The sequence below is a fragment of the Bombyx mandarina genome, chromosome 22 (genome assembly GCF_030267445.1).
Source record: "Bombyx mandarina strain Sakado chromosome 22, ASM3026744v2".
Taxonomy (NCBI): Eukaryota; Metazoa; Arthropoda; class Insecta; order Lepidoptera; family Bombycidae; genus Bombyx; species Bombyx mandarina.
The window spans coordinates 16,051,336-16,076,026 of record NC_143228.1 but is presented as its reverse complement, the minus strand read 5'-3'; the positions used below and the strand labels follow the sequence as shown (position 1 = coordinate 16,076,026).

Sequence of the window (24,691 nt, the reverse complement as noted above, 5' to 3'; positions counted from 1 at the left end):
ATGATGACTAACTCAAAAATTCGCAACTTAACCGGTGACCAACGTCACTATGTGAGTCTATTTTCACTCTTCAGGCTGATAATGACAACGAAAGAAATAGTTTTAGTAAAAAGAAAAGGAAGAAAGGTGAATATCTTACAATTTTATTGATTTTGATAAAAATTAAATATGCTAACGGGACAGTGTGGTGTGCTTTAAACGGATTCTGATTTAAATAATGAAGTTAAATTAAATCTCTGCAATGGCCCCGGTACTCAGGACTGCAATTTAAATTTGCATTAAAATATGCAGTGATGTTGTATCTTTAAAAAATATATTCAACGATATTAAATATCTATTACTATGAGATGCAACCTGAGAAGTTAGTAAGGGTCCCCCTACTTGACAACTACCGTCACAACGGTCCCCACGGATCCCGAATAGCGAAGACCAGGCCTACTATCACAACCGGGACTTTTAGGCGGGAACGCGAGGAGTGACGTTGTGTAATTTGTTTTATTTTGTCTATTTAGCGTTTCTTCAGGTTTAAATGTGTAATAACGGTGGTTTATTAACTGTTTAATATAACTGTGAACGTGCACAAGTGAGGCAAAATGAAACAAAGCTGCTGGACGTAACTTCTCGGGATCCTTCAAAATGTCCACTGAAAAATCTCAGTAAATGACCACCATTTTACTGAGATTATATTTCATCCCACATCATCTCATCTTATTTCATTTAATTTCATCTTATTTCATTTCACTCCATATTATCATTTTTCATAAAAAAAAGAATTTTAATTAAAATAAGACATGACCTAAAGGTATTGGTTACCAGGTCATAAAATCCCTTATTTATTTATTTATTTATTATTTATTTATTAAGTTGCACCAACAAAGTGATCATCAATACAAAACATTGACAAATTGACAAAAGTTCATGGCTGATGTCACCTCAATTATAGGTGCAATCGACAGTGCATTAACATCAAAAATAAAAAAAATATACAGCTAAGATTTGAATACATTTCATTCATTGCTTATGATTAATTTAATTGGGAGATGATCCGCGACAGATTTTTCCTGTAAGTAGTGAGACAATCAGAAAAAACATCTATTTCACTTAAAATAAGTTCAGCGCAATCGGACGACTCCGAAGGAACATTGACGGAGACCGCGCTACCGTGGACATTATTGTAGTCCCAAAGGATTCTGTTTAAGGGAGAGTAAGCACCTAAATTCGAACGAGCGGGCTTTCTTATAAACGGTTTATATTTCTTCGTTCTTGGTAGGTACTTAGGGGCTGATATTTTTATCTGGGTTAATAGATTAGGCGTGTCGGTTATTCCATGAATTAATTTGTACAGAAATATACCCCCCATTAGTTTTCTCCGGTTTAAAAATAAAAAAATGTCACAAGCGGTCTCCGGGGCCCGGAGGTCCCACTAACCCATTTTGCTGACTAGTCCTATGATGCAGTGCTGGTCGGCGGCGTGCAGCACCTCGGGCAGCGTGCTGGCCAGCGGCAGCGCCAGCGTGTGCACCCGTATCCGCCTCTCGCCTGGAAACCAACACAACCTCGTGTACTCACTTGCACCTAACTGTACTAGAGACTCGGAACACACGTCTGTGGGGAGGGTCAAACGACGGAGGGAAGATCTTCCACCGAGCGGCTGATATTTGCTCGGTAGACCGACGGTCCAAAGATTGTTATTCGGAACATGTATATTATGTATATATGCAAGCTTATCTTGAAAATGTCGTAAGCGAGATTCAGGCCTCTGTCAAATATCTTGCGGTGTATGATGACTACCCGCCACACGTCCAACCAAGTTACACTTGCGACGTCCAAAATGTCATCATCTTCATCAGCCTTTATCTGCCCACTGCTGGACATAGGCCTTCCCCAATGCCTTCCACATAATGCGGTCCTCCGCCTTCCCGCCGTGCGCACTAAGTCGTCGGTCCAGCTGGTTGGAGGACGCCCCACGCTCCTGGTACCCATCCGTGGCCTCCATTCGAGGACTTTTCTCCCCCACCTGACGTCGCTGGCTCGATAGATGTGACCGGCCATTGTCATCCATAATGTATAAAGTATATAACTTTTTCGTTTATTATTTCAATCAATATATATTCGCACCTTTAAAATTATAGAGAAACAATTAAAAAAAAAGTTTTTTTGGAAAACATCGAATAAAGTTTTCAAACCGAAATGAGGTAGAAGAGGGGGACGGAATGAAAGAGACCGATAGATAAATTTGTCCCTTTATAAGTTACTTTCGGGCATTTGATTATTAATTTTTTTAAGGGAAATTTTAACCTGGTAACTAAGACTTTTAAGTCATGCCTTATTTTAATTTATATTCTTATTTTTATGAAAAATTATAATATGGAGTAAAATAAAATGAAATGAGGATGATTAATTTGAGACATTAATCAACTGTGATGAAATTAAATGAAATGAGATGATATGGGATGAAATATAATCTCAGTAAAATAGTAGTCATTTACTGAGATTTTTTCAGCGGACTTTTTGGAGGATCCCGAGAAGTTACGTCCAGCGGCTTTTTTCATTTTCCCACATTTACGCACTTTCACAGATATTAAACAGTTAATAAAACACCGTTATTAGACATTTAAACCTGAAGAAACACTAAATAGACAAAATAAAACAAATCACACAACTTCATTCCTCGCGTTCCCTCCAAAAAGTCCTTTGTTTATTAAGAGCCGCTGAATAAGGGTCGTCTAGGTCCATTTCTGAATTAAAATCGAAATAGGTCTTTATAACTCTAAAGGTGCGCTATATTGGTGGGGGTGGGCGGGGCGTTGTGCGTACCCTTGCTGCTGGTGTAGAGCAGCGCGGCCTGGAAGCAGACCTGCTGCAGGTCGGACAGCGACTCCTCGATGGTGAGCTGCATGCCGAATCCCACGTCCGGGGACACGTTGGGCAGCGACAACAGGTCCGTGGACCGCACGAAAAAGTTGCCGTGGAAAGTGTGTATGGAGATTCCTCTGAAAACGTCAACAATCAAATTATATATTATTGCATAGATATAGTTAGTTGTCTTATTGAACGTGCTGGTGGCCTCCGCGTCAAGGGTCGCCAGGGGGTCGTTCCGAGGAATAACATTATATACTGTAACTGTTTCATTTTTTATTAAGATCCATTCAATTTAGTTAGTTACGTTAGTAATGCATCCTTCTTGTTAAAAGTTTTTTTTTATGTTTGAGAGACTACTGGTGGCCCGGAGGCCTTGCCAGTTTCACCAGGACTGGGCGAGTAAAGGCTCAGCTAGGAGGGGTGGGATTTCCGCAGACCTTCGATCTTGAAAAAAAAAAAACAGTCACTGCTACGTTAGCCACAGTTTTATTCCAAATAATCGTTGTTCACGATTATTGACGTTTAATACACAAAACAACACCCAGTTTAAAAAAACATTAAAATAAAACTTCAAGTGACGCTTCACTCGGGTTGCTGCCAAAACTCTCTGATCATAAGAATAGAGTAATGGTAGGCCATTGAGATTTTTACTAATGGAATCATTAATATCTAAAAATATTAAATAATTCATGGTTTTAAGTAATAATTATTATTACAATATATAAATATTGAATTGAACAAAAACAAACTAAAAAGTTTGTGAATTATAACCATAAGCTTTTTTTTTTATTTGTTGTTCAGGTCACAGACAACTCTTTCGTTTGGCAGCTTAAAGGTTTACTATAAGGCTTTATGGGCTAAGCCCTTTTCCTATTGGCGAATTTAAAAGCTAAGGCACTCAGTTTTGGGATGTTATCAAATAAGTAATTTATTTTTTTGTAAAACAATGCCAGGTTGAAAGAAATGTTGATACATAAACTAAACAACGTGAAAAATTAAGGCATAGTTTTTCAAGTACAAATAGTTTTGACATAAAGTTGGCCGACTTTTGGGCATTGTCCTTTCGTGAAAAAAAAATTTTTTTTTTAAAAAGATAAATATAAAAAACCAAAATCATGGTTTTTTGAATTTTTCACATAAATTTTGAGGTTATGTGAAAAAAGTGTAAATACAAAAGTTTTAGATCTTTTTACTACCTACAAGTTTACCATTTGACTTTTTTCCATAGGACTTTTAATTTTGCCGGAACTCGAGAAAAACCGTTTTTACCCTTAAACCCAATATCCATAATATCTGTTCTGTCTATTACAAGAGATTTTTCAAGGAAATCAGCAGTGTTATTAATATTTGTACATAAACAAATAAATATTATACTAAAAAATTTCCAGTTCAATAGTTCGTAGAAACGTAGTATATTGTATTAATAATATTTAGGACGTACCTATATTTCAATAGTTCGTAAAAAAAACAAAAACCCAACAACCGAAATCGTATTAAGAGATTTTGGCTAAAACTAGATGTGACTACGTTACGTTTCTATTATTAGTATTATATTTTTTTTCTACCTAAGCTAATAAATAGCCTTGAGAAGCTATGTCAGCGTAACTTAACACGGGGCTCAAACCTGACGACGTTGCTGAGACTAGCCCAAGTAAGAGCCATGCTTCACATAATCTACCACTGAGAAGATCCGGTGAGAAACTCAGTGAGCTATGTCTATGGGTTAGTTTACTCTCCGAACCCTTCGTCGCAAGCGACGGGTTCGAAGACCGGTGGTTGAGGTGTATTCGAACACTGATCAGAGAGTGGACAGCCTTCTGAGGTGAAAAATAAAAGCGGGTCGTGAATTCGGCTGTCTAAAAAATCTGATCTGTAGACACTAAATTTACCCAGCGAATATTCTGATTCAGAAGGTACACGTTTAATATGCAGTAGTTTACGAAAATTTACATTCTGGCGAATGATTTTTATTATTTTTTTAGGGTTAGTTTACTCGCCGAACCCTTCGACGCAAGCAACGGTTTCGATAAGAACGGTGACCGGATAATATATTGTAGAGTTCAAGCACAAGTAAAATTAGTTCAAGAATGCCATCAGTAGATGGCGTTGTGCGCATAAGCTGAGTCGCGCTGACGACTTTTGACTCAAACAACTATAAAGAATTTTGATTGCCAATTTCATGTATCTCTGGTTTCCCTTCAAAACGTTTTAATCTTTCGCCTTTTACTAAAGATTTCCGTGGAGGGGAACACTCAAATGAGTCTATAGTATTTTTGACGTCACACTTCGGTGTGGCTTATAAACGTGTATATAAATTAGGTGATGGATGAATTGAAGTGTTAAGGGTTTAAAATAACTCAACTCATCACTCTTCGCACAATTTTCAACAAACCTGTTGGTTGAATGCATGATGAATAATGTTATTTGAGATGACAAGCCGTGATAATAAATTTTATTAATAATGTGACTTATTATTACAAAGTTATCGACCCGGGTCGATAATTATTAAAACAAAAAAAAAATTGTAGGATGAAACCCGTTAGAAAAGGAGGGGAATATTATAAAAATAATAATTTACGGGCGATCTGAGGTCGGGAAGGGGATGGGGGTTTAAGTGTAAAAAACGGTTTTTCTCGATTTCCGGCAAAACTAAGTCAAATGGCAAAGTTATAAGGTAATAAAAAGATCTAAAACTTTTGTATTTACACTTTTTCTCATAACCTCAAAATATATTATGTGAAAAATTCAAAAAACCTTGTTTTTGGTTTTTTATTTTTATCTTTTTCAAAAAATTGTTTTTTTCACGAAATTTTGTGAAAACATACCTTTTTATGTCCCAAATACGCTGTAATTTATTTGATTAGAAATATTTATTTTTTTCACCTTATTTGAATTAATATCGAAAAAGCACCCTAATTTTCAATCGAAAACTCACCCGTCAAAATATCAGCTTTTTTCAAAAAGTTGGTATGTTTTCTGTTTGTTGAAATCTCTACTTTCCGATGGTGAAAAAAAAATTATTACTCTTAGTAAATCTTCTCAGAAAATGCAAAAAATCGAAAAAAACCAATTCTAATTTTTTTTCAATTGTTATATACAATTTTGAGCTATTTATTAAGATTTACAATTTCATTACTCGAAAAACGTAAGATTACATGTTACATTGATAAAAAAAAATTGCAAATCAAAATATACTACTATAATTCGCAAACAAATAAGTGAATAAAATTAATATTTAAATAATACATCTACAATATTTGGAGAAAGTTGTCGAATCTTCTTTAAATTATATGCGTAGATGCCTATTTATAACTATTTTTAGATGACTTATATACCTGAGTGACCTATGAAAAATTTTAGCCCATAAAAATAATAAAATTCTACAATATTTATATCTATAATAATTCTACCCTGGTCTACATCTGGAATACTTCATATTAAATTTTTTAACAAACATGTTTCATAATAGAATATTTGGTAATTAAAGATTATTTCTCGTTATGAACTTGTTTTCTGTTATCAGCTCGCCTGTCCTTCGAAAAGGGTTTTACAATTAATTATTTTTTTATTGCCCTTGTAGGCAGACGAGCACACGACCCACCTGACGGTGAGTGTTTACCGTCGCCCATTGAGCATTCAGCAATGCTAGGGGCATAGCCAAGCCGCTGCGTACCAATGAGAGAGGCAAGGTAATGAGCAGTGCTGGTGGGGCGGGGTGTGGTCGCTCACCTGGTGCAGCGGACCCTCATGACGGCCTCGAAGCCGATCTTCCTGGTGAGGTAGCGCGTGAGCATGCGCTGCAGCGTGCGCACGTGCTGCGGCCGCGCGCTCGAGTACAGCGGCACGTGGTACACCGACCCGCCGCTGAACTTGCTCATGCCGCCTGCCACAACACACGCCGCAATGTACACTGCGCTTGCGAGTACCCGCGGGTAGGTACCAACACGCTGCCTACTTCTGCCGTGAAGCAGTAACGAGCTTCGGTTTGAAGGGCGGGGCAGCCGTCGTAGCTATACTGGTACTATATAGCAGCGGTCGGGGAACTTTTTTACCCCAAAATATTTTTGTGCAATGTGATATTACCCTATGGTGAGAAACAAAAAAAAACGAAATCGCTTCTTTTTAGCATCTTTCATAATATAGCCCCCATGATAATTTTGAAAAGAAAACAATTACTAAAAATTTAACGACTCTAAAGAAGTTCCACTTCATTCAAGTTCATATATACTTTTTACTCACAAAAATTTCATGTTTCCCCCCAAAATTTCATTTTACCCCATTGGGGGTAATTTACCCCGGTTCCCCGACCGCTGCTATATAGACTATATAGAAGTCGTCGTGGCCTTGAAGGATAAGACGTCCAGCGCATTCGTGTTGAACGATGCACCGGTGTTCGAATCCCGCAGGCGGGTACCAATTTTTCTAATGAAATACGTACTCAACAAATGTTTACGATTGACTTCCACGGTGAAGGAATAACATCGTGTAATAAAAATCAAACCCGCAAAAATTATAATTTGCGTAATTACTGGTGATAGAACCTCTTGTGGGTCCGCACGGGTAGCTACCACCACCCTGCCTATTTCTGCCGTGAAGCAGTAATGCGTTTCGGTTTGAAGGGTGGGGCAGCCGTTGTAACTATACTTGAGACCTTAGAACTTATATCTCAAGGCGGGTGGCGCATTTGCGTCGTAGATGTCTATGGGCTCCAGTAACCACTCAACACCAGGTGGGCTGTGAGTCCGTCCACCCAACTAAACAATAAATATATAAATGACTAACTTAACGTCGCAAGGTCAGAGTACTGCGAGTTCAACAGGAACAAGTCGATGGACAGCTGCGCGCCGCTGCAGTCCAGAGCCAGACGTTTGTAGAAGTCGGTCGCCGGGTTCAAGTGGTTCACATCTTTCGAAGATCTCGCGTTGGGATCCTCTCTGCAAAACATTATTACATTTGTTGTCATAGATGGAAAGAAGGCATCGTGTTTCATTTGACTGTGGCTATTTTCTGGAGCCACGGACAACGTACAGTGCATCGTCGAGTCCGCAATCGTCTTGGGGCATGAGGTCGAATCGTTGAAGTCGATGCCGCTTATAATAACAACTATCTTACCCAATCAAATGAGTTGCCAATACCATTTTTCATATAAAAAGTTTTCATTCAAATTAAAATAAGACTTGACTTAAAGGTCTTAGTTACCAGGTCATAAAATCACTTTAAAAAAGTGCGTTACGAGCTTGGGCTTCGTCAAATAGAACGCGTATTTAGCGCTGCGTTTTAACGTCACGCTCTTTTCATGTCACACAAATTGACTAGATGAGCCCGACGCAACGTAACATCCGCCAAATCATAGTGCCTTTCGATAGCAGTGTGAAAATTATCTTCTCAGTGGGTCGCGTTTCCGATCCGGTGGTAGATTCTGCGAAGCACTGCTCTTGCTAGGGCCAGTATTAGCAACGTCATCAGGTTTGAGCCCCGTGAGCTCACCTACTAGTTAAGGCTACGCTGATATAGCCTCACAAGGCTATCAGCTTAGCTTGGAAAAAAAAGTGAAAATTTAAAAGTATTCAGTAATGTCGAGTGATTCAGATGTGTGTAAGCATGGGTATATTCTAACTAATTCTATAATTTTTTCGGGCATTATTATCCAGTATTTTAATACACATTCACTCGGAAGCTAAATTAAAATTTGTCAAAAATTACAACGCCTGACCTCAAAGCGCTGCGTAGTTATAGCGCTGGCGCTCTGTTTGACAATTATTATCATAGTAGTACTGTTAGAAATATTATATTCTATTCATTCCATTATAAGTATAAATTGGCTGTATAAGCTAAAAGGCATAAGCCTTACATAGTGTCAAATTTATTGAGAATAGCTGTCACTGGCTGTCAACATTTCTGTCACTTCTTTCGCCATGGCTTCGTGGCTCGTTGAATGTGAGTTTTTTTAATCTTTAATTATTTTTATAATCTGAAGAAATGTAAAGCATTTTCGCATTGATTTATAAATAAATTTTTGTTAAATATTATGGCGTGCTAGTTTTCTTTTAACGGTCTGCACACTCGCCCGTTCCCGAACTTACACTGCCAGCTCATAGGTACGCTATACCTATGTTAACAAGTACAACATAATATTTCGGCGTCATAGCGCGCCGTCAGTTTATCGTTCTGACGCACGCTAAGTACGCGTTCTGTTTGACGAAGCCTTTATTGCTGTCGTGTTGGAGTTCGCGCCGAGCGTGCTCACCTGGAGTGCAGCGCGCCGGGGCCCGCGGTGGGCAGGCACGTCTGGAACACCGTGATGCGCCCGCCCGTCGGCGCCTGCAACACCACACCAGACGCGGCATGCCGTATTATTTATTGCTTAAGCGGTTACCGAGGCTCATAGACGTCTACGACGTAAATGCCGCCACCCACCTTGAGATATAAAGTTCTAAGGTCTCAAGTATAGTTACAACGGCTGCCCCGCAATTCAAACAGAAACGCATTACTGCTTCACCGCAGAAGTAGGCAGGATCGTGGTACCTACAAGCGCGGACTCACAAGACATCCTAACACGAATAATTACTTAAATTATAATTTAGCAAGTTTAATCTTTTATTACACGGTCAATCGTGAACATTTGTTAAATACGTATTTCATTAGTAAAATTGGTACCCGCCTGCGGGATTCGAACACAGTTGCATCGCTCCATACGAATGCACCGGACGTCTTATCCTTTAGACCACGACTTCATCGACGACGTGTAAGTGGAAGCATAGCATTATAATATGATCCGGCGTCAATCACGGCCATTACACCGCGACTCATCGCTACTATTGCTCGATGATGTGACAACAGTGTATGTGATATCCATTGTGCGCTCATTTGACATTGTATCGATTCTTTCTTTTTTTAATACCGCAATGAAACAAAGAGCGATCATGGTTAGGTTAGGTTAGGTAGCGCACGCACCATGAGCCTGTAGGCGGCCTGCAGCGCGGCGCCCAGCGCGGAGGCGGGGGGCGCGGGGGCGGCGCGCGCGGGGAGGGCGCCCAGCAGCGCGCACACCGCCTCGCGCCGCTCGCCCAGGTTCACCAGCAGCGACTCCGGGGACGGCAGGAATATGTCTACACACAAAGTGTACATACTGTTACGCAATCTATCGCCGAATAGTCGAACGAATATCGAAGGACCTAGTAGCACCTAGAATGCTCGAGAAGTACAACGCCATCTGTTGTCAGATAGCGGAAATTACTACTACAGATGTGTGGAATATTCTCGATAATTCTAGGGATGAGGTATCGGCTATAAAAGCGTTGCAGAGATGGCATGAAGCCAGTAAGTTAGTAATCGGAACTACTTGAAACGAAACAGCGACCGGACCACATGAGAATGACCGAATTGAGAATTTGAAAGTGTTTGTGAAGTGTTCTAAGTGTTCCAAGTGTTGAATACAGTTTTAAGTAGTACTTTGATGAAATTTTATTTATCCCGAGCCCCAGCCAGTAACTATACTCTGTTTAGCACTATTCTTCCTTAAGGTTCATTTTCATTGGTCGTTTTTTTTAATATTCTTGACCTGGTAACTGAGACTTTTAGGTCAAGTCTTATTTTAATTTTAATGAAAACTTTTTTATATGAAAAATTATATTACGAAATGAAATGAAGTTGATTAATTAATATGAAACATGGCATGAAATGAAAACGCAACGAAATTAATGAAATATAATCTCAGTAAAGTGGTCATCATTTACTGAGACTTTTTCAGTGGACTTTTTGGAGGATCCCGAGAAGTTATGCCCAGCGGCTTTGTTTCATTTCCTCATATTTGTGCACTTTCACAGATCCGAAACAGTTAATAAGCCACCGTTATTAAATAACCTGAAGAAACACTAAACTAGACAAAATTAAATCACACAACTTCACTCCTCACGTTCCCACCAAAAAAGTCTTTAGCACTATTCAAACTTTGACTATGTAACACTAAATCTACTCTCATTTAAGCGTCAATAGTGTCTAAAGGACGTACCGTCGATGTCCAGGACGGTCATCTCCTTGGGCCTGGCGAGCCCCTCGCCCATGGAGTAGTAGTGCACGTGGGTGTCGTAGCAGATGAAGCCGATCTGCGTCCGCGCGTCGCCCGGCAGCTGGTCCAGGTTGCTCATCAGCACGTCGCAGACAACCTGCAGTATTTTTGCAATGACCACAGTGTAATTTCAAAAATTCACATTTCCACAAGGATATCTATACCTATATATTAAATAATACGTGAAGCGAAAACTATGTACCCCTTTTTACGTAAATTGCGCGAACGGAGGAGTATAAAATTTCCCACACTTATAGAGAATATAGAGAAGGAGTGCAGAATGTTAATATTTTTTATACATTTAAATTAAAACATTACACACACTATCATGTATTTGACAAACACACTCATGCATACTATTTGTTTATTGTCAAACTTTTCTTGTTGTCTGTGGCCAAATTGAGAATAGATTAATATTGTTTGTCTTTATTATTATGTGCCTAAAGTCTTGGCGAAATCTGTGATTATAGAAGAATAAGTCTTTGACAATAGAATCATAATAGTATCGACTACGGGGGGACCACTAATTATTTTAATTGGCCGTTTATATTGGCTTTACAGAGTGTTTACAAGTGTCCTTACAAAATGTTAACGTTATAACCTGAAGGTAGCCGGAGTCCCTGGCTATTTGCGACACGTCGAACAAGAACAGGTAGACCGCGGGCTGCGGCGGTCGCAGCATGTACTCGCCGGGCGCGATGAACTCTATGGTCGCCGACTTGATCTCCGGCCTCCGCGACGGGTCGCCGTACGACTTGCTCACCGGGTCGTATTGAAACTCTTCTGGCACTGCAATTCGATACAAACATCGAGTATGATTGACGTGATCACATCTTATAAATAGATGAACAACGGCTGCACGCACGAAAAAGTGTCACGTTCCACCTGAGTCTGAGCGTACGATCACCTCAAGCGTTGGCTTATGACACATTTATCTATTTTCTCGCGTGACGTCAGAGCTAGCAGTTCGAATAGTTCAGCTATTGACGTTATCACGTAAAACTATCGTCCGTAAACCGACTTTACAAACATTTTTTTTGTGTTGGTAGCCATCATGGAACACAAGATTTTTGACAGACGTCTGAATCTTACTGACGACAGGATAAGTTTGCATATATACAAGTTCCGTCGGTCTACAGAACAATATATCACCCCCGCCATCGAAGAACTTCCCTTTGTTGTTAAAGCACCCAAAATTTCATTACATTCGACGGAGATATTATATTTCTATAAAATACGGAAATGTAAATTTATTTTAATTCTTAATACAGAAACAAAAAATATATCTTCTAAGGATTTTTCTATTTTCTTCTTCTAAGGTTAAATATAGACGCATCATATACATCAGACAAAAATCTTAGAAATGCCTTCAGTATTTATGTCAGCTACTAAAAAAACCGCAATTTCTGCTCCCGTTAACCAATAAACGCCAAAATTCCCCCCGCTTCCCTAAGCGCGCACACAATATATTCAAAACAAATTATTTAATGTTATCGCATTCATCATTTGCAAACATTTGCATTATCAATCCATTATCGATCTACGTTTAATTGCTAGATTATCTCTACAGTTTTCAAAGTCCGCTTTCAGAACTCTCCGACGACATACAGTTTAGTTATCGGTTTGGTAATGTCTTTGCAATTGGTTACAAACATAAAATAGATACAAAGTTTTTGTTTACGACGAAACACAAAAGATAAAAAGAAGGAGAAAGTAGACAAGAAACAGATAGTCAAAGCAACACAAGCAGGTACGCGAAACAAAAAGCATTAATTTAAGGTGTAGCACAGAAAAGTGACGCTTGATGTGCTATCGCAAGTCCGATTTGAATTTTATTTGTGTCTTTTTGTGTTTGTAACCAATTGGAATTCATCAAGGACCGTCAGTCTACCGAGCAATTCACCCGCTCCGTGGAAGACCTTCCCTTTGTCGTATACCTACACAGAGTGGGTACAATTTCCTGAGTATTACAAGGTATTCCTGAGTATTAGTTAGCTTGGCCAACATACTGTTGCGCCGGTAAACGTAACGCCATCTATCGCCGAATATCCGAAACGAATATTAAAGGAACTGGTAACGCCGAGAAAGATCGAGAAGTACAACGTCATCTATTGTCAGATAGCGGAAACAAACATCGAAAATACTCGACTTGTGTGGAATATTCTCGATAATTCTAGAGATGTCGTATCGACTATAAAAGCGTTGCAGAGATGGCACGAGTCAGTTAGTAATCGGAACCACTCGAAGCGAAGCAGCGAATGGATCACTTGAAGCGAAGCGGAAGAAGTGAATTAAGAATTTTAAAGTGTTTATGAACTGTTTTAAGCGTTCTAAACCTTAATACATTTTCAACTTTTGATTCGGTAAAATTTTATTTATCCCGAACTCCAGTGCGTAACAATACTTCTATAATGTATAAACTAGTATTTCCTTCGGTTTTCAACGAGTCGTATCTTACCACGAACACACACACTTACCCCTGTTTTGTTTGTGTTCCATTGCGGGCCATCCCAAAAACATTAGGAACGTGATTTGTTTATGCTGTATTATTAGAAATTATCAACTCTTGTCTTCGATGTTCTTGAACGACTCCAAGAGACGTTTTATTCTAAAGTCGCTAAATACTTGGAATACCTACATCCTACAACGTTTAAGCAGAAATACACACACAAACAATACTCACAGTCATTGACCCTATAACACAGATTGCATTTCCATCGCTTCGCATCGACGAAGTAGACAAACGGATTGATGTACGTCCGACAAGCCCGACAGCGGACTATCGTAGCGCACTGGATCACTGGTAGATGCTGGAAAGAATATCTTAATGTTAAACACATTTTGTGTACCCGTTATTGCCCACGCCCCCTGCCCACCTGGTGTAAAGTGGTTACAGGAGCCCATAGACATCCACAACGTAAATGCTGCCACCCACCTTAATAACATATATGAATTCTAAGGTCTCCGTTTTTACCGTACAACGGCTGCTCCCCCTTCAAACCGAAACTTATTACTGCTTCACGGCAGAAATAGGCAGGGTGGTGGTACCTACCCGCGCGGACTCTCAAGAGGTCCTACCACCAGTGATTACGCAAATTATAGTTTTGCAGGTTTCATTTTTATTACACGATGTTATTCCTTCACCGTGGAAGTCAATCGAGAACATTTGTTAAGTACGTATTTAATTAGAAAAATTGGTACCCGCCTACGGGATTCGAACACAATTGCATCGCTCAACACGAATGCACCGGACGTCTTATCCTTTAGGCCATGACGACTTCATGAACGTTCGACGTCTGAACAAATGATATAATTATAGTTGATGTTTACTTACATTGAGATCCTTGAATGGATGTATGAGTATGCCCAACGGTAGTCTTGACTTCTGGAGTAGGCTGTTTGTTTCTGGTATCTTATTCAGCGTGCATCTGAATATTCTGTGAAATATATTAACAATGACATTTAGTTATTTAGTTTATTTCAACCTGTATGTATGTGTATATTCAAAGGAATTTTCAGCGACTTGACGACTTAATCAATTCGAAATTTAAAATACCGTTACGCCGGTAAAAATAAACGCCATCTATCGCCGAATAGTCGAACGAATATCGAAGGATCTAGTAGCACCTAGAACGCTCGAGAAGTACAACGCCATCTATTGTCAGATAGCGGAAACGCAATACTCGAAATGTGTGGAATATTCTCGACGATTCTAGGGATTTCGTGTCAACTATAAAAGCGTTGCAGAGATGGCATGAAGCTAGTTAGTTAGTAATCGGAACTACTCGAAGCGAAACAGCGAACGGATCACCTGAAGCGAAGCGGAAGAAGTGAATTGAGAATTTTAAAGTGTATGTGAAGTGTTCTAAGTATTGAATACAGTTTTTAAGTTTTACTTCGGTGGAATTTTATTTATCCCGAACCCCAGCGCGGAACAATACGTTAGCCTAATATTTGAACCGGGATCTCGAATATAAAAATATATCTATGAATGTTTAGTTCGACAATTTCTATTCAAGCATGTTGTTGTAGTTTTAAAACTATATTTAATCACTTTTCCATTTTGTCACTTTGTTTACTTTGGTAAATGAACGTTATATTAACGATTGAGACCTCAAGCCTCATTGTGGTCAGAGGTAGTCACATTTCTATTAAACGTGAATATCGTCCTCTAAAAAAGATATTCTAAATTATTACTTATATTTAATTAGTTTTATTATTTTTTTAGTCATAATTATTTGACTTTCCGCCTTTAAATTTCACAAAAAAATATCCTTAAGACCTAATAATGCGTGGAGCATTAAAAACCAAATTTGTTTGAAGAAAATATTAGGTTGGTTTGAGACATTGGACATATTCGGTTACAGGGTACGTAGTCTGGTATCGAAGTTCATTCCCTTGATAAAACTGAAGTGAATACGGTCGACATTCGCGTGTCTTTCTTTTATCGAGCAAAAAATAAACCGGCATAAATCAAAGCACTTAACGTCCATGCTATTTGTTACTCATATAACTTATTCTTTATTACGTAGATGGGTGAACAAGCTTACGGCCGTCCTGTGGCTACCGGAGCTTTTTTTTTTCTTACCTAAGCTGATAGCCTTGAGAGGCTATTTCAGCGTAACCTTAACTAGTAGGTGAGCTCACGGGGCTCAAACCTGACGACGTTGCTTACGCGAACCCTAGCAAGAGCTGTGCTTCGCAAAATCTACCACCGGTTCGGAAACGCGACCCATTGAGAAGATCCGGCAAGAAACTCAGTGGGCTGTGTCTGTGGGTTAATTTACTCGTCGAGCCCTTCATCGCAAGCGACGGGTTCGACGATAACGATGACCGGTGCTTGAGGTACCTAAAAGCACCGTTAGTGGATCGGAAGGATCCGAAATGACGTGTTTTGGGTGACGTCGACTGCTTTCCATTCTGTCCGCAGGATCGGGAATGTAGTTACCGGCGGCCACGATGAGAGGGTTCTCGTGTCGCTACCGGAGCGCGTGGGCATTAAAATGTGAATACAGACACTGCGGCATTAACTCTGTAAATGTCTATAGACGCCGCGGATACCTTAGACAGCGAAGAGAACCAATGTCAACAAATTAAGATAACTGCAGATCAAGACAAGACTGTCCACACTCTGCCTTCGCGCCACTCGAGTACTTCGGTCGCATTGCTCGGAAAACCCTAATAGATTAGAGAGAGGGGGAAGTTCGAGGGAAAGAGACCATGCGGGCGGAGTCCGACAAGGTGGTTCGATCAAATTCACACCACACTAGAATCCCAATTTTTAAACGAAGCCCTTAACGCGGCCAATGATCGGAAAGACTGGAAAGACATGACAAAAAATAAAACACTGTTGAAACATGATGGTCACGACCGTCAACAGTGAGGAAACGACGCGGGGAGGAGATAGGTTCCGCTAACCAGTTAACACTAATTGCGTAATTACTGGTGGTAGGACCTCTTGTGAGTCCGCGCGGGTGGGTACCACCACCCTGCCTATTTCTGCCGTGAAGCAGTAATGCGTTTCGGTTTGAAGGGTGGGGCAGCCGTCGTTACTATACTTGAGACCTTAGAACTTGTATCTCAAGGTGGGTGGCGCATTTACGTTGTGGATGTCTATGGGCTCCAGTAACCACTTAACATCAGGTGGGCTGTGAGCTCGTCCACCCATCTAAGCAATAAAAAAAAAAAAAAAAAAAAAAAAAAAAAAAAAAAAAAAACACTAGGTGTGGGCATATCAACCCATCTAAGGAACAAAACTATAGCCGTTACACAATAAACATTCGGATTTATGTGGTGTCTAAACGAGATGCTTTTAAATTGGCAATGCATCGAAAACAAAGGGACGTTTCTTGTATTACGAACGATTGTATACAAAAGGGGGTCAACAGTGTTTATATTAGAATACGTAGCTTATCACCGATCGTCAATTGTAGAAACACAAAAGCAAACTTGTGACCGCGATCGAATACGCGGAAACATTAGCATCTATCATGCGAGTAATGTATCTAGTGTTCTCACACGCATCGGCCAATCTTTCTTTAAGATTTAAAAATATATATTTTTTTTCAAAACCAATTATTCTCGGCTTTCTGGCCGATTTAGCTTTGATCCTATCGTTACTAAACAGAATCGTCCGTTAGGTCGAACTGAAGATTTCCTAAAAAATTAATCGTAATCATCCAGTTCTTTCGGCGTATAGATGGAACATAATTATACACACAAGGATATTTATATATATCGCACCTTTAGAATTGAAGTAGTGTGAAAAATGTTAAGAAAATGAGTTTTATACTTTGAACGTCTTATAAACAGGTAAAAACGAAATTTAAATTTTAGTAAAAAAAAAAACGAAATACTCTTCATCAAGCGCTTAACTTAAACTTTAAGCACCCTAAGCCTTAAGCTTTGAAGCTTAAAGTATTAGAATCAAAACTGAAAAATTACAATTCTTTAAAAATTAAATTTTTTAGCGTTTACTACAAACAAGAACTTGGGATTAAGCCACTACAATCAATTCTAAAGGTAAAATTGATTTAAGTGCCTTAAAAATGGAACCCGCAACATATCTGGATTTGTGTATTTATACTAGATAAGACAGCCTTTGCAAATTACATTTTTTTTATTGCTTAATTGGGTGGACGAGCTCACAGCCCACCTGCTGTTAAGTTGTTACTGGAGACCATAGAAAACGTAAATGCGCCACCCACCTTGAGATATAAGGAATACAGTACAGTTACAACGGCTGCCCCACCCTTCAAACCGAAACGCATTACTGCTTCACGACAGAAACAGGCAGGACTGTGGTGCGGACTCACAAGAAGTCCTACCACCAGTAATTACGTAAATTGTAATTTTGCCAGTTTGATTTTTTACACGATGCTATTCCTTCACCGTGGAACTCAATCATGAACATGTTGTAAGTACGTATTTCATTAGAAAAATTGGTACCCGCCTGCGGGATTCGAACACCGTTGCATCGAAAGATAGGAATGCACCGGACGCCTTATCCTTTAGGCCACGACGACTTCATACTTACATTCAAGACTTCAAACTCATGCCTCAAGGCACGGCAACGAACAAGGATAACAGACATGCACGTTAAGCCTCATAAGGATCCCGGTAACTAGCTGACGAACCATGAACTTATCTAGTTCCGTCTAGTGCATTAAAATAAAATAAAACCGAAATTTACGTCAGCACAAGCTTATCTCGACACATCAGTGAAAATTCCTTACTACAATGGACGAATCAATTACACTCAATTTGGTGTGCTATTGTGAAATACGACGAACACAAAAGCACAAACAGGCATCGTCTGATCACAATTTTATTGATTGTATTATTTTACCCTAACAGAAATAATCAAGTTTCATAATGAATATTCGAGTAGTAAAATTCCAAATGGCGTTTTTTTATTTACTTTACTAGTTGACCCGGCAGACTTCGTAGTGCCTCAATCGATAAAAAAAAGACCTAATCTTTTGTATAAAATAAACTTAAAACAAACAAAAGGGGGACACATCAAAGGAAAAACAAAATTGTTATTTTTATTAAATTCCGAGCATTTTCATATTTTTCTACCTTTTAAACCTTCTCTGGACTAACACAAATAATCAAAGACCAAAAACAGCCAAATCGGTCCAGGCGTTCTCGAGTTTTAGCGAGACTAACGAACAGCAATTCATTTATATATATATAGATAGATAGATAGATAGAAGATAGATTACTGGTTGATGTGACAACACTGCTGACTTCTGCCGCGATACATTCAGGACTTCCAGTTTAAAGGGTAGGGACAGTTGAATTGAAACGTAGACTTGACATCTCCAAGGTGGGTCACTCCGGTAACCACTTAACCTAGCTAGCATGAGCTATGAGATAGAGCTATGAGATAGGTGAGCTATCTATAGATTTGATTAAACCGATAACACGTCCTATACATTATTTTAAATATTTGTTATCTGCTTATTTTATTACAATTCATTTAGAAATAACAAAAGTACTAGGTAATCGTATTTATGTTGTATGATTTCACGTTTATACGGTTTTAAGCGGTTGATCATATTTTTAGATAGCAGTGAATTTATTTATTGTATATACATAATTGCATTTCTTATGTAAAATACATATATTATTTAAATGTTCACGCTTTTTACCTACAATTGTTTAATTGCTCATTCCATTGTAGATAACTTGATTGCTACTCGTTGAAAATGGTAGTTGGTTTTCGTTTTTAATAAATAAATACCCTTTCGTTTGATTGGCCGGTACCTATCTATGTAACGGATTTTTTTCATAACAAAATTTCACGAATCATAGGAGTTGAATTTTTGCTTTCGCATCAACGATCGATGACAATACAGTAATTTAATTTTTTTGACGAAACAGCCGGACTAAGATGGCAGAAAAAAAAGTAAAAAAAAAAGTAAGGAATTTTAAAATAGAAATATTTAGAGATTTTAAATTTAGACAAGCAGAATAATGCGTCCATTTTATTTTTTAAACTGGCTAATTTGGCTAATAAACGTGTATTTTAATTCGAATGGAATCAGAACTAAGTTTATAAAGAAGTCTGCAAGTAACAACAGTGACAGAGAAAATAAAGAGTTTAAAGTTATCATGATGTTGGCCTCCAAAAGAAATAAATTAGTGTGCATTTTATGCTATAATCATCATACACCAAAGTTTTTATAAATTACATTGAATACAAAAACCATCACCCGGGCGCATTGATACTGTTGTCGCGTGAGGAAGCGCATCATAAAACTGAGCACTCAAAGTCTCAGTATACGCGTCTATTGAAAAATTACGGATAATCATAACGCACTTCTTGATTTTCACAATACAATAAATCTTGCCTTAACACGTTCTCTGGTATATCAAGGTTGTTAAAATTGTACTTCCGATAGCTAACGATAAAAAACTTATTGAGATAATAACAGTAATACAAAAATGTATATGTCGTGATAATTTTTGGAAGACAAAACTCATTAGATATCCATGAATCAGCATTATCAATTATTATTTTTTATTGCCTTTGTAGGCAGACGAGCGTACGGCCCACCTGATGGTAAGTGGTTACCGTCGCCCATGGACTTCAGCAATGCCAGGAGCAGAGCCAAGCCGCTGCCTACCACTTAATACTCTCCACAAGCCTCGTTTGAAGAAGGACATGTCATAGCGCTCAGGAAACACTATGGAGGGGAGCTCATTCCATAGCCATATTAAGTTTTAAGACCAAATTGGCCACATAGCATGCTTAAAATCACAGTGCAAACATTTATTTTTGGGGAAAATCATCAACTTATGCTGATACACCTAAGAATCACTACCCATCGAAAAACTTACAAATACATTAACACACATAGAAGGACTAGACAATAACATTCACATCTTAATTGCCATTTGATCACCAAAAAGGTATCAGTCACAAAATGGACACTAAATCCACCTACAATGTAAGGGACCTAGCTATTACAGAGGTAGTATTGTGACAGACTCATTTTTCCTATAAAGGATCAGATTTAAGAGCCCATATATTTGAAACATTTCGAGATAAAACTTCTCAAAATACTAATTGGGTAATTATATATGCATTAACAATGTTCATTGCAGACTCTGTTCTTAGTTTATCAGAAAAAATTGTTGAAAAGTACTGCTTACAAACATCACATCACCTCCTATGATGATACCATCATCAGTTGTGATTGCCAAACACATTTAGAAGCAGCCTTGGCTTGACAGGTAAAACACCAGTTATATTATAATATTTTTGAAACACGCCACGTTAACTGGTCCCGTGATAAGTTCGTAAAGAGCTTGTGTTACAGGTACCAGATAACGGAAATAAATGTAAGATTTTTATTATACACATACATATATTTAATATACATCCATAACCCTGGAAAAGACATTTATATTTATCATACAAATATCTCCCCTTGGCGGGATTCGAACCCGCGACCCCCTTGTGTAGTGACCATGTCACTTACCACTACACCAGACGGCCGTTATCAGCATGTCAGGTTCAGAAAAATAGCATTCAAACTTTTTGTGTATAGAACAATACTACTTGCTTGATACAAGAATTTCCTTTTGTCATTTCCTTATATCATCACTTCTATCACACAATTAGCCTTCCAGTGGTAAGTCACATGATGAGCTTCAGAAGTGGCTTAGCACCATAGAAGCAATAATGAGACCATAAGAATTCATACTCTACTATTTATGGCAATCTACCAATGAACCATACGATTCCTGCCATCATCACTTTTAATAAAATTCCTTTTAATTTATATTCTAATAATATAAAAAAATGTTTCTCTTCAATTGTATTAATATATCACTACGAACACTATGACCACTATGACAATGTACTTGTAGGTGTAGTAAATGCAAATATATCCACACCTACTCAAACAATGAGCAGGTGTTGTAGAAAACTTCATTAATTATTAGAATTGATAATGTGTTACTTTTACTGAGATTTTAAAATTGTATTTTAGTTTTTAACTTAAACCTATCTATTTATAATACAATACCAATACTTACTCAGGACTACAATTGGGCGAATCAGCAAACTGGTGTCCGAGCTTAATTTCCGGAGGATCCTCAGGGTATTCAGGCAATATATGTCTAGTTTGCAACAAGTCAACCATGTGATGACCCCAAAGTTGGTCAAAACCTTGCTTGGTTACACTCAACTGTCCCATTTGCTGTGTCAAACCTTGAGCATTGTACTGCTGTGGATATTTCGTAGATTGTTGTGGAGCAGACTGTTGATTGTAACTGGCCTGTGGCATCTGAGGATATCTGCTCTGCATATTACTTTTCAATGGCCCACCAGTTGGTCCACTTGGAGGCCCCGCTTGTTGATTTACTGGTATATTTTGATTCATAGGCGGTATTAGTGCTATGGGTACATTTGAACCAATATTGGAGTTAAGTCCTGGCTGACTTACAGGTTGATTTAAATAAGGTTGACCAGGTGGAGAGCTTACAGATGGCATCATTGGTGGAGGATTTGCAGAACTGAACTGCTTGGGAGGTCCAGAGACTGGTGGTAAAGGACCATTTAGGCCCACTGGCCTTGCTTCTACTGCTGAATTTGGCGGTAAGGCATTTGAGCGTGGTCCATTTACTGAGAAACCCATATGAGGGCCACTTATTGGAGGGTTAGTGACAGGACCCGATATAGGACTTGCATAAGGTGGATTCAGAGGCCCAGGAACTGAAGGCCCAACATTTCTACTGACAGGAGGCACTGAGGTACCTATATTTGTTGGACCAGCCAGAGGTGGGCCTGGAAACTGAGTACTATGTTGTATGGGCAGTGACTGTGGTCCTGAAGGCTTTGTATTTGGAGCTGGACCATATTGATTGATTGAACTGGGGCCATATCCTCCCACTGGAGGCCTATTTAATGGAGGCACAGGACTGTAGCTACTAGATGTTGGGTTTGGCATGGATGCAGCCAAAGGAGGCCCATTCACAAGCGGTTGATGATGTTGACTAGGGGGTACTAGTGGTGGTACATTATCATTGATTTGTTTCTGAGGTTGATAGTTAGGGGTATACGGGTTTGGATTAGAAACAAAAACAGGACTAGGCGATGATATCTGATTTAGAGGTTTAGAGCTTTGTGGAAAAGGTCTCATTGGCAAACTTTGCATTCCACCTTGCACCAATCCAGGCTGATTGAAAGCTGGTGAGCTACTGGCACTTTGATTGAAGTTGTTTATGTTTTGTATAGCATTATTTTGAGGTGATATTGTTCCATGAAGAGGACTATTTGAATTGTTGTCCTTCAGTCCTCCATATCCTGGGGGCAGCTGACCCAATGGTACTTGAGCGTATTGATTATGGTTAAAGGCTTGCACAGGGTTTGCATTCGCTCCAGGCTGGCTTACAAACGGATTAGGTGGCAAATTAGACATGATTTGTCGATCTGCAAAAACACAATGTTCTTTGTAGTACACACAATCATTTTAAGCAATTAACAATGAAATCACTATCTCAAACACACTACTAGATGTTTATATAGCGATAAAAATGCTGATATCAATTAGGAAATTATTAAAACATGCTAATTCACCAATAGGATGACGGATTAGCTAAGGAATTGACTGGCATCTTACCTACAATACGGTGACTTTAACACAAAGCACTAGTAATATACTTCTGTTATATATTACAGCATTCTCACATATTAACCTTTATTGTGAATTAACGTAATTAATATATTTTAAGACGAAAAATACGACCCTGACTTACGTGGCCGAGCAAATTAAAGCGCCCTCTGGATTGATTTTTGACAAGAAAGACAATGTCATAAACTCATTACTGTCAACTAGTGCTGCGTCAAAATTTATTGTCACGTACGAATCGACTATAATCAAACTAGTCGATCTTCTGTTTCATTGAATCCTGAAGCCAAATAAGTCGATTTATGCGATATTTTATTATCTGCTGTCTTTGTGATGATATAACAGTGATACGAGATGATTTCTAATGCCGGCCACTCACACGCGCGCAAATATTCGTACATTGTACGAATGTTTGCGGCAAGGGCCGTCAAACATTCATTCGCAAACTTAGCGGCTGTACAAATGGTTTCGGTACTCAATTTGCGACCCGTTTGCGCTTCCTCCTGCACTTGTTTACGAATGTCTCACGAATTTCTCCTCCTTTTTAATTCGTCAATAAAGCATTGAAGAGAAAAAGAGTTTTGAATTCTTTCCCAGACATCATTAATAGCCATGCTGTTTTTATAGGATTTCTTTGGATGAAAATACGCTACACAGTAGACGTCACGATCTATGAAAATAGCGAAACGCCCGTTGCCCTTGCAATCCTGGGCGCAACTGGTCACACGAATGTGTGGGACACTACGCGAAGGATCGCGGTTCGCGCGCTTTGATGTCTGTTAAAAAACCAACACAGCTTGGAAAACCACGAATGCAGCGAAAACTTTGCATAATCATTTGCAAATGTCGTCTTACACTTGCGGGTTTGCGTATTCGTGCGAATGTGAGTGACCGGTGTAAAACTCAGTATGCCTTGAGAATTATTTTTAGATGGTTGAATTACCCAGAAGCCCAGGCCTTTAATTTTTCACTAGCGACCCGCCCTCGCTTCGCTTCGGAAACATTAAAACACACATGAAACCAAGAAAAATAAAATAAAAAAAAATTAATAAAAAGTAGCCTTTGTTCATCAGGGACAATGTCGGCTTCTAATGGAAAATTCGGTCCAGTAGTTTCGGAGCCTATTCGAAACAAACAAACAAACAAATCTTTCCTCTTCATAATATTAGTATAGATAAGTATTTCATTTTGTATTCGACCTAAGGCTACTGTTTCTTATTCGTGAGATGCATATGATGCCTTTTTTTATTATTGCCCTTATTGGCAGACGAGCACACAGCCCACCTGATGGTGAGTGATCGTCCATGGACGTCAGCAATGCCATGGGCTAAGCCAAGCCGCTGCCTATAAATTTTGATACGTGATTATTGGAAAACTTGTTAACCGAGAAGCTATCTAGTCACGGCGATGATGTGAATCTAGCGTCCCATGGCGTAATGTGACATAGAAGCATGGCCCTCGTCAACCTCCTGACTATTCAGAGAAATGAATTTTAACTGGATTGTCTGCCAACTCAAGGCATATATTGGACCTGTTATTTACCTAATCCATAAAATTAGCGCAGTATTTTTCAAGACAGATAAAGTAATGTTATATTTCAGCATTTTATTGCCAA

At 38.9% G+C, this 24,691-nt stretch overlaps 1 protein-coding gene and 1 non-coding gene across 3 annotated transcripts in view; one reads left to right on the top strand and one right to left on the bottom strand.

Moving 5' to 3' along the window:
* Sec24AB (Protein transport protein Sec24AB) overlaps positions 1 to 23,340 on the bottom strand; it is a 28,487-nt gene extending 5,147 nt beyond the window's left edge. Inside the window, exons 1-12 of one of the 2 annotated variants that reach the window (XM_089737070.1) lie at positions 23,204 to 23,340; positions 21,482 to 22,877; positions 14,265 to 14,367; positions 13,614 to 13,740; positions 11,532 to 11,719; positions 10,874 to 11,027; positions 9,817 to 9,971; positions 9,110 to 9,183; positions 7,645 to 7,796; positions 6,592 to 6,745; positions 2,818 to 2,993; positions 1,429 to 1,539 (exon numbers count right to left, since the gene is read on the bottom strand). In XM_089737070.1, coding sequence (XP_089593196.1) covers positions 1,429 to 1,539; positions 2,818 to 2,993; positions 6,592 to 6,745; positions 7,645 to 7,796; positions 9,110 to 9,183; positions 9,817 to 9,971; positions 10,874 to 11,027; positions 11,532 to 11,719; positions 13,614 to 13,740; positions 14,265 to 14,367; positions 21,482 to 22,866 — 2,779 coding nt within the window. In that variant the 5' untranslated portion in view covers positions 22,867 to 22,877; positions 23,204 to 23,340. Of the gene's footprint in view, positions 1 to 1,428; positions 1,540 to 2,817; positions 2,994 to 6,591; positions 6,746 to 7,644; positions 7,797 to 9,109; positions 9,184 to 9,816; positions 9,972 to 10,873; positions 11,028 to 11,531; positions 11,720 to 13,613; positions 13,741 to 14,264; positions 14,368 to 21,481; positions 22,878 to 23,067 lie in introns of both variants that reach the window. The other variant, XM_089737069.1, reaches the window with a different exon arrangement.
* On the top strand, positions 5,045 to 5,158 carry LOC114240233 (U5 spliceosomal RNA). The gene has a single exon (XR_003624494.2). It is a non-coding gene; the product is annotated as a U5 spliceosomal RNA (small nuclear RNA).
* Positions 23,341 to 24,691: the final 1,351 nt, after the last annotated feature.